This window comes from Oncorhynchus mykiss, chromosome 20 (genome assembly GCF_013265735.2).
Source record: "Oncorhynchus mykiss isolate Arlee chromosome 20, USDA_OmykA_1.1, whole genome shotgun sequence".
NCBI classification, from domain to species: Eukaryota; Metazoa; Chordata; class Actinopteri; order Salmoniformes; family Salmonidae; genus Oncorhynchus; species Oncorhynchus mykiss.
In genome coordinates this window covers 4,776,769-4,791,632 of record NC_048584.1, presented here as the reverse complement: position 1 = coordinate 4,791,632, position 14,864 = coordinate 4,776,769, and the positions used below count along the sequence as shown (strand labels likewise).

Genomic DNA, 14,864 nt, shown 5'->3' with positions numbered 1-14,864 from the left:
ATTCTTTGGGGATGCTTTTCTGCAAAGGGGACAGGACGACTGCACCGTATTGAGGGGAGGACTGACGGGGACATGTATCGCGAGATCTTGGCCAACAATCTCCTTCCCTCAGTAAGAGCATTGAAGATGGGTCGTGGCTGGGTCTTCAGCATGACAACGACCCGAAACACACAGCCAGAGCAACTAAGGAGTGGCTCCGTAACAAGCATCTCAAGGTCCTGGAGTGGCCTAGCCAGTCTCCAGACCTGAACCCAATAGAAAATCTTTGGAGATAGCTATTGCCCAGCGACAGCCCCGAAACATGAAGGATCAGGAGAAGGTCTGTATGGAGGAGTGGGCCAAATCCCTGCTGCATTGTGTGCAAACCTGGTCAAGAATTACAGGAAACGTATGATCTCTGTAATTGCAAACAAAGGTTTCTGTACCAAATATTAAGTTCTGATTTTCTGATGTATCAAATACTTATGTCATGCAATAAAATGCGAATTAATTACTTAAAAATCATACAATGTGATTTTCTGGATTTTTATTTTAGATTCCGTCTCTCACAGTTGAAGTGTACCTATGATAAAAATGACAGACCTCTACATGCATTGTAAGTAGGAAAACCTGCCAAATCAGCAGTGTATCAAATACTTGTTCTCCCCACTGTGTGTGTGTGTGTATATAAAAACCAAATCAGCTGTTGCAGCACAGCATGACATTGTGGTTTGAGAGCATCTCTCTCAGCTGGGTATCACACTACCCTCAGTGCTGTTAGGAAATACCATCTGCTTGCTATAGCCATATCTCTCAAGAAAAGCCTGAAGTGCTCTAGGTCACTAAAATGTGGCTTATAATTGAAGAACCCATATGAGGGTGTCAGATTTTCTGGTGCTTTGTTCATCTGACGTCGGCCAACACGAGGCAATTTCACAGAGATGTATCCCCCCCTTATCACTCAGGATAGTATACCATGGTGCACACTGCTTTCTCAAGACAGACACAAATGAACGAGCCATGTAGCAAATCCACTCAGTTTGTTTTTTTAAGTGGTTTTTTGACCTATAGGTCTATATTGGTCTGTCCTCCTGTACAGACAGGCATGATTCACTAAGTCAATTGGTGAACAGGTAACCCCTGACTGCGGAATAGAAGGCATTATTTACAAGTCATTGTTCAAATACGTCAGGTGCCTGCTTTCATGCCCCCTCGCATCAAAGAGAAAGATCAAAAGGTCACAAATGAGGCTGCTTTTTTCTGGCAAATATTGAGATCCGGTTATGACAAACATGGAAATAACAGAATCCATTTAAAAAAAGCAAATATTTAACTGTGAATTGCATACATACAGATCAGATAAGAGCGCTTTCAAGACAGTGCATTATAGGAAATATGAGGAAAATCAATTACACAATTTAAACACAGTTCACAATTACAATCAAACCCAAGGAAAATGAGTTGAGCACCAGGTATAACTTTTAAAACCATGGATAAGTAGTACAATTACATTTTTGTAAATTAGATATTGAGCATTATGCATATCATCAGCCCAAGTGATCAAACTGGAGTACAGCTTGTTGCATTTACCTCACAATTTTTTTTACACTCAATTATGTACATATAGGTTTGCAAAAATCTATTTCATGCAACTCTTTGCATGACGTAAAAAATGTGCCATATTTCGTAGATACTGCGTAATAATCGTATGAGCTTGAGGATTTGATGGCATTGAGGGGGAGGGGACATGAGGCTGTATGGGGTACTGTAGTATAAAATGCACATTATATTCAGTCAGTGGAGGATCAGTCAGAGAAGGAATAGACACAGCCCTCTATCCATCTGAACAAATAGATATTTTCTGAGCTCACTCAACAGCAAACTATTATTATTTAATAAAAATATATATTTCTGAAGTAAAATAGGCTTATTTGAATACAGCTTTGTCTGGAATCATTACCCTCAATGGATATTTGGAAATTCCAGCTGGTAATAGTTACCCTGTATTCCCTGGTGTATACATGTCAGGGATTGTCTTTTAGTGTTGACAAGGAACACTGGGTATCCAAAGACTGGCAGGTAAGTGAGATTCATATAGTTGATCTATTCATGATTTGAACCAAACACGTTATCACATAGCAATAATTGTCACAATTGTGGAGAAAATAAATCAGGCAAATTAATCAACAACAACAAAATAATAATCTTGTCTTTAATCTTTTCCCCACGATGAGCCACTGGAGAAGAGGTTGGCCAGCCAAGTGGCTAGTCTGATTAAGAGATCTAAAGCCCATCAGTTCTACGGGCTCATGGGCAAACGCTCAGGTAACACTAACGTTCTTCCTGTGCAAATCTGTAAAAGGGATCTTATTACAGGATTAAGGTAGACTAGAATACACATTTTATGTTGTGTACTGTATTTATGTTCAGTATGTATTATATCTAATTAATAAGCAAAGCAAATCGCTTGTCTTTTTAAACTCAAATAAATTTGAGTGCTTAACAGGTACCTTTTATTACAGATGATCAGCCGCAGCCTATTGGAGTGAATAGAAGACGTAAGTATAGAACACATTGGAGTAATGACAAACCCTTTTTTGGAATATAGTGGTGGCCTAAACAGAACTCTGTGGTCCACCGTTCACACACTATTAGATTATTCAGTGTCTAAATCCTGTCAGCAGACCAACAGTATGAGCAATTCTTCTGCATTACATGGATTTAAAACGGGTTTTAAATTGAACAATGCATCTCCTTTCCTGATTTTGTCTTCAACAGGAGATAAAGGGGAGATGTTTGTTGGACTTATGGGAAGAAGAGCATCAAGTGGGGGTAAGAATAATTCAACTCCATATAAAATCTCAAGGTTATTTTATTAAAAATACAAAAGAAGAATGACAAAAACACAGCACAGAGAAGTAACACCAAAAGGTTTAAACAATAAAACAGGTACCAACAATTCCAGTCGTGCGCCATGAACAAATGCTTTTTTTGTTGCTGCAGAATCGCTCACAAGAATCATTCCAGATGCTACAAGCACTGCGATCGATATCGCCGAAGGATCACACACACAACCAGGTATTTCTTCCACATTGATGTTATGGTTAAAACCTGAGAGCACTTTGTAACATTGTAATGTAGTTTGCACAGTAAAACATTTGAAACTGTTAAATATACATGTTAAACCTGTATTTATGATGACTAAATGCAAACCAAACATTTTAACTGGTATTCTGTACTATTTGTACTTCTTCACTTGGCAGATTCACAAGAGGCATGGGACCAACTCCTGTATGACTACAGCTAATAAAAAAGATTCAGATTTGAATGTTTACATCATCTATATACAATGTTGATATCAACGCATAAAAAAAAAGAAACAACAGTATCTCATACTTTTAAGAAAAAATGCTATGTCTTTAATTTAAGGTATCCAAGTTCATGCCGATGATTATTGTGTATTATCCCCAAAAAAGCACTTGTCTCTGCAAACAACTGCCACTGTGTTGAATGGAATAAAAGGCCAGGAATGCTGCAGCAGGTCAAAAGTATGTGGTTTTTTTATGAGGACAAAGAAGCAAAACATTCATTATGTGATCCACTAGAGTCTGAGCTTTCGGTACAAGGCTTCGACGAGGTGTAAATACATTCGTAGCTTATCGTGATTTAGGTGGATCGTTTAAAACAAAAGTCGTCAACTAGAATTCTCCAACTTTCATTGTTTAACAATATTTAAGCCGAGAATTGATTGAATGGTGACATGGCGACAAATTTCTAAAATATAAATACGAGTCGAAATGTAAAACAGGACGAGAGTTCCTCCAGACAAGAAAACCCTAGTAAAGGGCAGCTATACAGGGTGGATGGAGGGATAGAAGAGAGAACGATAGAAGAGAGAACACTGTGGCATTGATAGATGATAGGACTCCTATCCTGGCAGGAGTGGTAGAAGAAAGAAGAGTTTATTTTAGCCTATGTCCCTTTGGGCGGGGTCCATTTTAACGAACTGGGGTCAATGGTTTTGTTGTTGCTGCCTCTTTTGGTCTCCTTGGATTTCCACTCGTCGATCAGATCCTGTAAGGGGGAGTTCAATTCATAGAATTTATTGGCCTTTTACAGGAATTTGCATCAGATTCAAGAGCACTGAGTCAAAGACAACATTAAGTCATCCACATTCCCAGACAACATGACATGGATGACAACCACATAAAACAGATAGGGTTATATACGCACAAGCTACAGCAAGTACAGTGCCTTCGGAAAGTATTCAGACCCCTTCACTTTTCCCACATTTTGTTACGTTACAGCCTTCTTCTAAAATTGACAAATTGTTTTCTTCCCTCATCAATCGACACACAATACCCCATAATGACAAAGCAAAAACTGTTTTCATAAATGCTTTGCTAATTTATAAAAAATAAACAATGAAATATCACATTTACATAAGTATTCAGACCCTTTACTTACTTTGTTGAAGCACATTTGGCAGCGATTACAGCCTCGAGTCTTCTTGGATACGACACTACATGCTTGGCACACCTGATTTTGAGAGTTTCTCCCATTCTTCTCTGCAGATCCTCTCAAGCTCTGTCAGGTTGGATGGGGAGCGTTCCTGCAGCTATGTTCAGGTCTCTTCAGAGATGTTAGATTGGGTTCATGTCCAGGCTCTGGCTGGGCCACTCAAGGACATTCAGCCACTCCCGCGTTGTCTTGGCTGTGTGCTTAGGGTCGTTGTCCTGTTGGAAGGTGAACCTTCACCCCAGTCTGAAGTTCTGAGCGCTCTGGAGCAGGTTTTCATCAAGGATCTCTCTGTACTTTGCTTTGTTCATCTTCCCTTGATCCTGACCTAGTCTCCCAGTCCCTGCTGCTGAAAAACATCCCCACAGCATGATGCTGTCACCACCCTGCTTCACCGTAGGGATGGTGCCAGATGTGACGCTTGGCATTCAGGCCAAAGAGTTCAATCTTGGTTTCATCAGACCAGAGAATCTTGTTTCTCATGGTCTAAAAGTCCTTTAGGTGCCTTTTAGCAAACTCCAAGTGGGCTGTCATGTGCTTTTTACTGAGGAGTGGCTTCTGTCTGGCCACTCCACCATAAAGCCCTGATTGGTGGAGTGCTGCACAGATGGTTGTCCTTCTGTAAGGTTCTCCCATCTCCACAGAGTGACCATTGGGTTCTTGGTCACCTCCCTGACCAAGGCCCTTCTACCCCGATTGCTCAGTTTGGCAGGCCAGCCTGCTCTAGGACAATTATTGGTGGTTCCAAACTTGTTCCATTTAATAACGATGGAGGCCAGTGTTCTTGGGAACCTTCAATGTTGCAGACATTTTTTGATACCCTTCCCCAAATCTGTGTCTCGACACAATCCAGTCTCGGAGCTCTACGGACAATTCCTTCAACCTCATGGCTTGGTTTTTGCTCTGACATGCACTGTCAGCTGTGGGACCTTATATAGACAGGTGTGTGACTTTCCAAATCATGTCCAATCAATTGAATTTACCACAGGTGGACTCCAAGTTGAAGAAAAATCTCTGGGATGATCAATGGAAACAGGAAGCACCTGAGCTCAATTTTGAGTCTCAATACTTATGTAAATAAGTTATGTCTGTTTTTTTGTTTTTAACAAGTTAGCAAACATTTCTAAAACCTGTTGGGGTGTTGTGTGTAGATTGATAAGAAAAATGTTTTATTTAATCCATTTTAGAATAAGGCTGTAACGTAACAAAATGTGGAAAAAGTCAAGGGGTCTGAATACTTTCCGAAGGCACTGTACATGATAGATACAGTGCAAAACCAAGGATAGCTCAAATGTCCACAGGACTTCTCCTTCCCAGGTTAAGTGTCTAGTCTAGTGCCTGTTGAATGGGAACAAAGGTGAGGACAGTTCACCTGAGACAGAACCACATTCAAACATTACACTGTTGATTTTATGTGCATTTTACCTTTACTGTACTTTTTGCAACCATTTGTCGATAACGAAATGTGGAAATAGTTCATGCCAAAACTTGGGGTAGATACAACATACGACAAGACAAAAAATACAAAACGCCAGGTCGCAGTTGTAAATGAGAACTTGTTCTCAACTGAAATAAAAAAATAAAAAATACAAGGGTTTGAGTGACAGGTCTAACTGGTGTCTCCAAATGGCCACACCTCTTCAAAGTGTGCACAGTCATTTCAATACACTTTCATTACTCAGGGGTAGAGCCTTTAAATAGTTCCCTTTTTTATCTCCTGGCTGTGCCTTTGGAGGAACTGAAGCAAGCACATTTGTGGTGGTCCCATTTAAAACATTTGTCAGTTGAAAGCTATACGTCCTTGTAAAGCGGAGACCCAATACGTAATTTATAGTTTGTTACTGTACAGCCACTGCGTTCCACTTTAAAACACTTATCAGTGACCAAGTCACCCATTTTGAGTACAAAGGGTTAACCAATGTTGATATTGTCATGACACACATCTTCTTCATGAAGGGGACACATACAGTACCTGTCTCTTCAAGACGAGGTGCTTTCCCTTCCAGTACTTGAGCATCTGCAGGGACTGCAGGGTGCTGACAATGTCCACTGGGTTCACGGCTGTCTCCTGGCTGATCTCTGAACACACAAACATAACACACAGCTCTTCACACACTCATTCAAAAAAAGAGAATCCTGCCAAGCGTGTACCATTTCATATGCTATTCCTAACCATTCAAATGCTTGGTAGGAAATCTGCTAACGTGTTCAAATGAAATTTAGGCTAACCTGAAGCCACATAATTAACAACATTAAATCAGCAACATTTACAGACAACATGGCACAGATGACAACCACCACATAAAACAGATAAATGCTACATACGCACAAGTAACAGCAAATACTTGCTAAAAACTGTGCAAACTCAAGGGTACCGGTTGTCTTCCCAGGTTTAAAGTGCTTAGTGTATGTTGAGCAGATGGATGCGCCTAGAGACACATGAGTTATGAGAGGAGAATTGCCCTATTTGGACAGGCCCAAACTATAATGTTTGTAACAGAAGAAATATAAGAAGGATATAGTAACATAGTAACAATTGAAAAGGAACACTTTGGATGATGTATGTGTGCGAGTGTGTGTAAAGTGTGTGTGTGTGTGTAACCTGAACAAGCCACATCATTTGACGGTGTCATTTTGAAACTAAACTAATTGTACATTCTTACCAAATCCTTTTAACACATTAAAGTGTGGCATTAAGCACACACCTTTTTTGTGTGAAAAATGCAGTTCTATGTAAAGTCCTCTCTATCACCTTTGATGGAGATTTCCTTGCCCTGGAAGTTGTACATGTAGCGCAGCAGCACCTCCTTCCAGTAGCTGCGGTAGCTGATGAGGCCCAGGTCCGAGAGGGGCCGCTCTGGGGAGCCCACCTTCTCCTCCACCTTGGACAGCAGGTAACCTATAGAAAGGGGATAGGGTAGGCAGGGTGGTCAGTAGCAGTTCAAATAAACAATGAGATTGCACTAAAATAGCAATGAGTGGAGAAAAGCAAAACCTCAAAATGAACTGTAGTTTTACTCTACTACAATAGCTACTAGAGCTGGGCGATACACCAAATGAATTTGATGAAATGTAATTTATGTTTTAGCCTGTATCGTAAGAATGTTTGAAACATTTTCATTAGCGTTTATGTCCACTTGTTCATGTTGTCTTTTTAGTCTGGTCTCTCTTGCTCCTTCTGGGCTTTGTGCACCTTGCCAATCACACACCAAGCCCCTGCCGCTGCCACTCACAGTAGAAACATCCACTCTTCCTCTCTGACAACAAGCAGTTTCAACTCACTATTTGCATTTGAGGTTTGGTCCAACATAATGGATCACATGGATCCTGAAACACATTGCACACATTTACAGTAATAGTAACTTAACCTATCTAACTATAACTTTTTGTTTTGTCTCCAATCCCGTAATGTACGGAGAGCAGACCCTGCTAAAGCTTTGCTGTACCACGTACAGTCCGATAGAACCATTTTTGCCACATACTTGTGCCAACTGTCCAGTCTGTGTTTTATAAATGAGCATAAAAATACCCATTTAAATAAGGAATTGGCAACTCGTTCTCATTCTGAGAAATAGGGTAGGGCACTTGATTTCAACATCTGAACTAAGTGGACAGGCTAGCCTGCTGTTAAAACAGTTGGAGACGGACAGGGTGTGTTCATAGCAGTTCAACTGTTATACCATGTTAGCTAGCTAATAGATCCAAGTTGGCTAGACTTTAAATATAAAGATTAGCTGGCTATTCACTAGCATGTGGGCTCATGCTTGAGAGAGTGTTTATGAGACCTGTAATGCCCGCTAACATTTATATTTAAAATCTAGCCAACTTGGATGTATCAGATAACTAACAAGATAGACAGTTATGAACACACCCTGTCCGTCTTCAAAATGTTCTAAAATGCCTGCTACAAGAAGTTGGTCATTATTAGTGGGGAATTTGGGGGATGTACACTACCGTTCAAAAAAGTTTGGAGTCACTTAAAAATGTCCTTGTTTTCCATGAAAATATACATGAAATGAGTTGCAAAATGAATAGTAAATATAGTCAAGAAGTTGACAAGGCTATAAATAATGATTTCTAATTTAAATAATAATTGTGTCCTTCAAAAACTTTGCTTTCATCAAAGTATACTCCATTTGCAGCAAATACAGCCTTACAGACCCTTGGCATTCTAGTTGTCAATTTGTTGAGGTTATCTGAAGAGATTTCACCCCATGCCTGAAGCACCTCCCACAAATTGGATTGGCTTGATGGGCACTTCTTACGGTCAAGCTGCTCCCACAACAGCTCAATAGGGTTGAGATCCGGTGACTGTGCTGGCCACTCCATTATAGAAAGAATACCAGCTGACTGCTTCTTCCCTAAATAGTTATTGCATAGTTTGGAGCTGTGCTTTGGGTCATTGTCCTGTTATAGGAGGAAATTGGCTCCAGTTAAGCGCCATCCACAGGGTATGGCATGGCGTTGCAAAATGAAGTGATAACCTTCCTTCTTCAAGATCCCTTTTACCCTGTACAAATCTCCCACTTGACCACCACCAAAGCACCACCAGACCATCACATTGCCTCCACCATGCTTGACAGATGGCATCAAGCACTCCTCCAGCATCTTTTCATTTTTTCTGCGTCTCACGAATGTTCTTCTTTGTGATCCGAATGCCTGAAACTTAGATTTGTCTGTCCATCACACTTTTTTCCAATCTTCCTCTGTCCAGTGTCTGTGTTCTTTTGCCCATTTTAATCTTTTCTTTTTATTGGCCAGTCTGAGATATGGCTTTTTCTTTGCAACTCTGCTAGAAGGCCAGCATCCCGGAGTCGCCTCTTCACTGTTGACATTGAGACTGGTGTTTTGCAGGTACTATTTAATGAAGCTGCCAGTTGAGGACTTGTGAGGTGTCGGTTTCTCAAACTAGACTCTCTAATGTACGTGTCCTCTTGCTCAGTTGTGCACCGGGGCCTCCCACTCCTCTTTCTATTCTGGTTAGAACCAGTTTGCGCTGCTCTGTGAAGGGAGTAGTGCACAGCATTGTACGAGATCTTCAGTTTCTTGGTAATTTCTCGCATGGAATAACCTTCATTTCTCAGAACAAGAATAGACTGACAAGTTTCAGAAGAAAGTGCTTTGTTATTGGCCATTTTGAGCCTGTACGCGAACCCACAAATGCTGATGCTCCAGATACTCAACTAGTCTAAAGAAGGCCAGTGTTATTGCTTCTTTAATCAGAACAACAGTTTTTAGCTGTGCTAACATAATTGCAAAAGGGTTTTCTAATGATCAATTAGCCTTTTAAATTATAAACTTGGATTATCTAATACAAAAGTGCCATTGGAACACAGGAGTGATGGTTGCTGATATTGGGCCTCTGTACACCTATGTAGATATTCCATAAAAAAATCTGCCGTTTCCAGCTACAATAGTCATTTACAACATTAAAGCTTATATTTAGCCTATGTATAATTTTTACAAGGCCTGAATTCATTAGATTATTGCTGACTGATTGAAATGCAGTGTATTTGACATTTAATTGTACAAAAGGCTTATTTTGAGATTATTATTATTATATATTTTTTGTTAGCTATATCATGAATCACCCTTAAATTTGAAAAAAAAAATAGATATCTGACTTTTAGTCTGTATTGCCCAGCCCTAATAGCCACGTAATGTGAATACAAAGAACTTGCTATCAGGGCATATTAAAGCAGCTGAATTTTGTGTCAGCCCTTTCAGTGTTGACTGTGCATTTAAAATCACCAATACCCTTTGTTTTCATTCCTGGGGGCTTAATATAATAATCTAGAAATTCCACCTGGCTGTAGTTAATAAGAGAGAACAGAGGTAAAACAAATTGCCTAGAGCGACTTACTGAAGTCAATCAGCATCTTCCCATAGCCCTGTCTCATGTACTGGGGCATGGTCAGGATGCAAGAGACGTTGTAGTTGAGGAAAGAGTTCTTTTCCTGTAAGAACAGAGAATATGTGTATGAGTCTCATCTTTAAAACTAAAGTAATGACAGAGACTTCGTAATAAAAAACAAGAAAGCTCTAGCATAAACCGTATCAAAACGTCATGGGAGAAAGATTTATCAGGATCCCCATTAGCTAACGCTAATGGGAAAAACTAGTCTTACTGGGGCCCGACAAATAACGTAAAAAAACATTACAGACAAAAGACTTTACAATTGACATATATTTAAAAACATGACCATGTAGTGTATCTATCAGTTCCACATACATGTCAGTACATACACACAACCAGTAGGTCACATTTCAGTACATACACATAACAAGTAGGTCACATTTCAGTACATACACACAACAAGTAGGTCACATTTCAGTACATACACACAATTTCCAACACATTAATGTCTCTTATGAAACAAGAAGTGATGCAGTCAGTCTTTCCTCAACTCTTAACCAAGAGAGACTGGCATGCATAGTATTCATATTAGCCCTCTGATTACAATGAAGAGCAAGACGTGCCGCACTGTTCTGGGCCAGCTGCAGCTTAACTAGGTCTTTCTTTGCAGCAGTTGACCATATGACTGGACAATAATAATAATAAAACTAGAACCTGCAGGACTTGCTTTGTGGAGTGTGGTGTCAAAAAAGCAGAGCATCTATTTATTACAGACAGACCTCTCCCCATCTTCACAACCATTGACTCTATATGTTTTCACTATGACAGTTTACAATCCAAGGAAACACCAAGTAATTTAATCTTCTCAACTTGTTCAACAGCCACACCATTAATTACTGGATTCAGGTGAGGTCTAGAACTTAGGGAATGATTTGTACCAAATACAATGCTCTTAGTTGTAGAGATGTTACTGGTCACCCATTCCAAAACTGACTGCAACTCTTTGCTAAGGGTTTCAGTGACTTCATTAGCTGTGGTTGCTGATGCATATATGGTTGAATCATCAGCATACATGGACACACATGCTTTGTTTAATGCCAGTGGCAGGTCATTGGTAAAACTAGAAAATAGTAGAGGGCCTAGAGAGCTGCCCTGCAGTACACCACACTTTACATGTTTGACATTTGTGAAGCTTCCATTAAAGAAAACCCTCTGAGTTCTATTAGATAGCTTGCCGTACCGTGCATTTAGAGCTGATGTTGAAAAGCCATAAAACATAAGTTCTCAACACAGGTTATGGTCAATAATACCAAAGGCTGCACTGAAATCTAACAGTACAGCTCCCACAATCAATTTCTTTCAACCAATCATCAGTAATTTGTGTCAGTGTAGTACATGTTGAGTGCCCTTCTCTATAAGCATGCTGAAAGTCTGTTGTTAATTTATTTACAGAGAAATAGCATTGTATGTGGTCAAACACATTTTTTCCCAACAGTTTGCTAAGAGCTGGTAGCAAACACTTTCCTCTAGGCTCATATTAAAGACATGACAGATAGGAGTGGCTATAGTCAGCCACCATCCTCAGTAGCTTTTCATCTAAGTTGTCAATGCCAGGAGGTTTGTCATTATTGATCGATAACAATAATTTTTCCACACTAACTTAAAATTAAAGCTTACAATGCTTTTCTTTCATTATTTGTTTTTTATGCATGAATATGATGGCTCACTGTTCGTTATTGGCATTTCCTGGCGAAGTTTGCCCACTTTGCCAATTAAGTCATCATTACAATAATTGGCAACATCAAACAGTTTTGTGATGAATAAGCCATTTGATTTGATGAAAGATGGAGTTGAATGCCCAACTTTTGGAAATGTGGCTATCCTGGATATAATTACTATACTGTGATCACTGCACCTAATGGGTAAAGATACAGCTTTAGAACAACGTTCTACTGGTAGGTTCATTAATAACTTGAACCAGATTACAGGCACTGGTTACAGTGAGAAGCTTCCTCTTGAGCGGACAGCTTGATGAAAACCAGTCAATATTCAGGCCCCCAAGAAAGTAGACCTCTCTGTTTACATCACATACACTATCAAGCATTTCACACACATTATTTAGATACTGACTGTGAGCACTTGTTGACCTATAGCAACACCCCAAAATAATAGGCTTTAGATGAGGCAGGTGAACCTGCAACCACAACACTTCAATAACACTTGACGTGATCTTCTCTAAGCATTACAGGGATATGGCTCTGAATATATACAGGCAACCACTATCATTGTAGAAGGAGTACAGTGGATGGGTGCCTTGGTCTTATTTTAAATGTTATTTACCTTAGAGAAGTATCCTACAAGATGGCAGCCTGTGTTGTCTGCCTCGGTCATAACGTAGAACAGAAAGGGTTCCACGTCGTAGTACAGCGTCTTGTGATCCAGGAAGAGCTTGGCGAGTAGACACAGGTTCTGGCAGTAGATCTGGAAAAGGAAACCACACCTTTTAAATTCCCTAAGGGCCTTGCCAGTGATAATACAGCTTGTTTTATAGGACAGCCAGGCACCCCTGGGGTTAGGGACCATAGGCTGAAGAAGTGTGAGACGTTTCTTTTTTTTTTTAAACCATGATTATTTCCTTGCTCTTTAGACCAGTACACCTATTTTGAGGAAAAAAACAGACAAAGTAAAGTATGAGTCCAGGGTTAGAGAAAATGTATAGGCCCCTCACCTTGTTCTTCTTGCCGTCCACTTCAAAGACAGAGATGGCTCCCTTCCTGTAGACCTCATCTCCGGGTGGATGCTTCCACACACACTTGGCCTAACAAACACACAGGGAGACAACACCATTGATTTGCTAATTCAAATCCAATTATCCACTGACCTAGTCTGATATTTACAGCCTTATAATCATATAAATCAATGATGTATAGGAGTGATGTATACTGAACAAATATATAAACGCAACATGTAAGTAAAGTGTTGGTCAAATGTTTCATGAGCTGAAATAAAATACTTTTAATACGCACAAAGCAGATTCCTCTAAAATGTTGTGCTCAAATGTGTTTACATACATCTCTGATTAAACAGCATGATAATTACACAGGTTCACCTTGTGCTGGGGACAATAATAGGCCAATAAAAGGCAGTTGTCACATAACACAATGCCAAAGATGTCTCAAGTTTTGAGGGGTCGAGCTGTTGCCAGATAATTAAATGTTCATTTCTCTACCATAAGCCACCTCCAACGTCGTTTTAGAGAATTTGGGAGTACGTCCAACCGGCCTCGCCCCTGCAGACCACGTCTAACCACGCCAGCCCAGGACCTCCACATCTGGATTCTTCACCTGCGGGATCATCTGAGACCAGGCACCCGGACAGCTGATGAAACTGAGGAGTATTCCTGTCCGTAATAAAGCCCTTTTGTTGGGAAAAACTCATTCCGATTGCTGCCCCCCTGCCCAGTAATGTGAAATCCATAGATCAGGGCCTAATTTATTTATTTAAATTGACTGATATCCTTATATGAACTGTAACTCAGTAAAATAGTTCAATTGTTGCACGTTACGTTCATATTTTTGTTCAGTGTACGTAGTAAAACGATGGGGGGGAAATTATCATATTTGACATGTAAACAACGCGAAAGCAACGCTACTGCCACCTTCTGGCCTGGAGTATTTTAACCAGGCTGAACCCCGATGTACAGCACTACAGTGCCTTCAGAAAGTATTCACACCAATTCACTTTTTTCCAGATTTTCTTGTGTTACAAAGTAGGATTCAAATTGATTTGTCATTTTTTGTCAACAATCTCCCCAAAATACTCCGCAATATCAAAGTGGAAGTCAAATTCTTATATTTGTAAAAAAAATGTATAATAAATAAAACATTAATATATCTTGATTAGATAAATAGTCAATAGAATCACCTTGGCAGCGATTACAGCTGTGAGTCTTTCTGGGTAAGTCTCTAAGAGCTTTCCGCACTTGGATTGTGAAACATTTGCCTATTATTCTTTTCAAAATTCTTCAAGCTCTGTCACATTGTTTGTTGATAATTACTAGACAACCATTTTCTGGTCTTGCCATAGATTTTGAAGCAGATATAAGTCAAAATTGTAACTCTGCCACTTGGTAAGCAACTCCAGTGTAGATTTGGCCTTTTTTTTGCTTACATTTAGCTCCATTCTATTCATTTTTATTGTGAATAACTCCCCAGTCCTTAACGATTACAAGCATTCCCATAACATGATGCAGCCACCAACATTGTTTGAAAATATGGAGAGTGGCACTCTAATGTGTTGCATTGGAATTGCCTCAAACAGAACACTTTGTTTTCAGAACAAAAAGTTAATTGCTTGCCACATTTTTTGAAGTATTACTTTAGTGCCTTGTAGCAAACAGAACAGAAAGTTTTGGCATATTTGTATTCTGTACAGGCTTCCTTCTTTTCACTGTCAATTATGTTAGTATTGTGGAATAACTACAATGTTGTTGAGCCATCTTCAGTTTTCT

At 39.7% G+C, this 14,864-nt stretch overlaps 2 protein-coding genes across 4 annotated transcripts in view; one reads left to right on the top strand and one right to left on the bottom strand.

Moving 5' to 3' along the window:
- The first annotated feature begins 1,726 nt into the window (after positions 1-1,726).
- Positions 1,727-3,355, top strand: LOC110498832 (protachykinin). 2 transcript variants are annotated; one of them, XM_021575480.2, is made up of 6 exons: positions 1,735-2,058; positions 2,214-2,304; positions 2,502-2,537; positions 2,758-2,811; positions 2,983-3,057; positions 3,243-3,355. In XM_021575480.2, the coding sequence occupies exons 1-6, from the start codon at positions 1,945-1,947 to the stop codon at positions 3,284-3,286; spliced, it is 414 nt and encodes a 137-aa protein (XP_021431155.1). In that variant the 5' UTR covers positions 1,735-1,944; the 3' UTR covers positions 3,287-3,355. The 2 variants fall into 2 exon arrangements, with proteins under 2 accessions (XP_021431154.1, XP_021431155.1); XM_021575479.2 differs by having other exon boundaries at positions 1,727-2,058; positions 2,983-3,355.
- LOC110498831 (histone acetyltransferase KAT7) overlaps positions 2,834-14,864 on the bottom strand; it is a 27,514-nt gene continuing 15,483 nt past the window's right edge. For both annotated transcript variants that reach the window (XM_021575476.2, XM_021575477.2), the window contains exons 9-14: positions 13,083-13,172; positions 12,695-12,835; positions 10,361-10,454; positions 7,250-7,396; positions 6,470-6,576; positions 2,834-4,053 (exon numbers count right to left, since the gene is read on the bottom strand). In XM_021575476.2, coding sequence (XP_021431151.2) covers positions 3,952-4,053; positions 6,470-6,576; positions 7,250-7,396; positions 10,361-10,454; positions 12,695-12,835; positions 13,083-13,172 — 681 coding nt within the window. In that variant the 3' untranslated portion in view covers positions 2,834-3,951. The remainder of the gene's footprint in view (positions 4,054-6,469; positions 6,577-7,249; positions 7,397-10,360; positions 10,455-12,694; positions 12,836-13,082; positions 13,173-14,864) is intronic.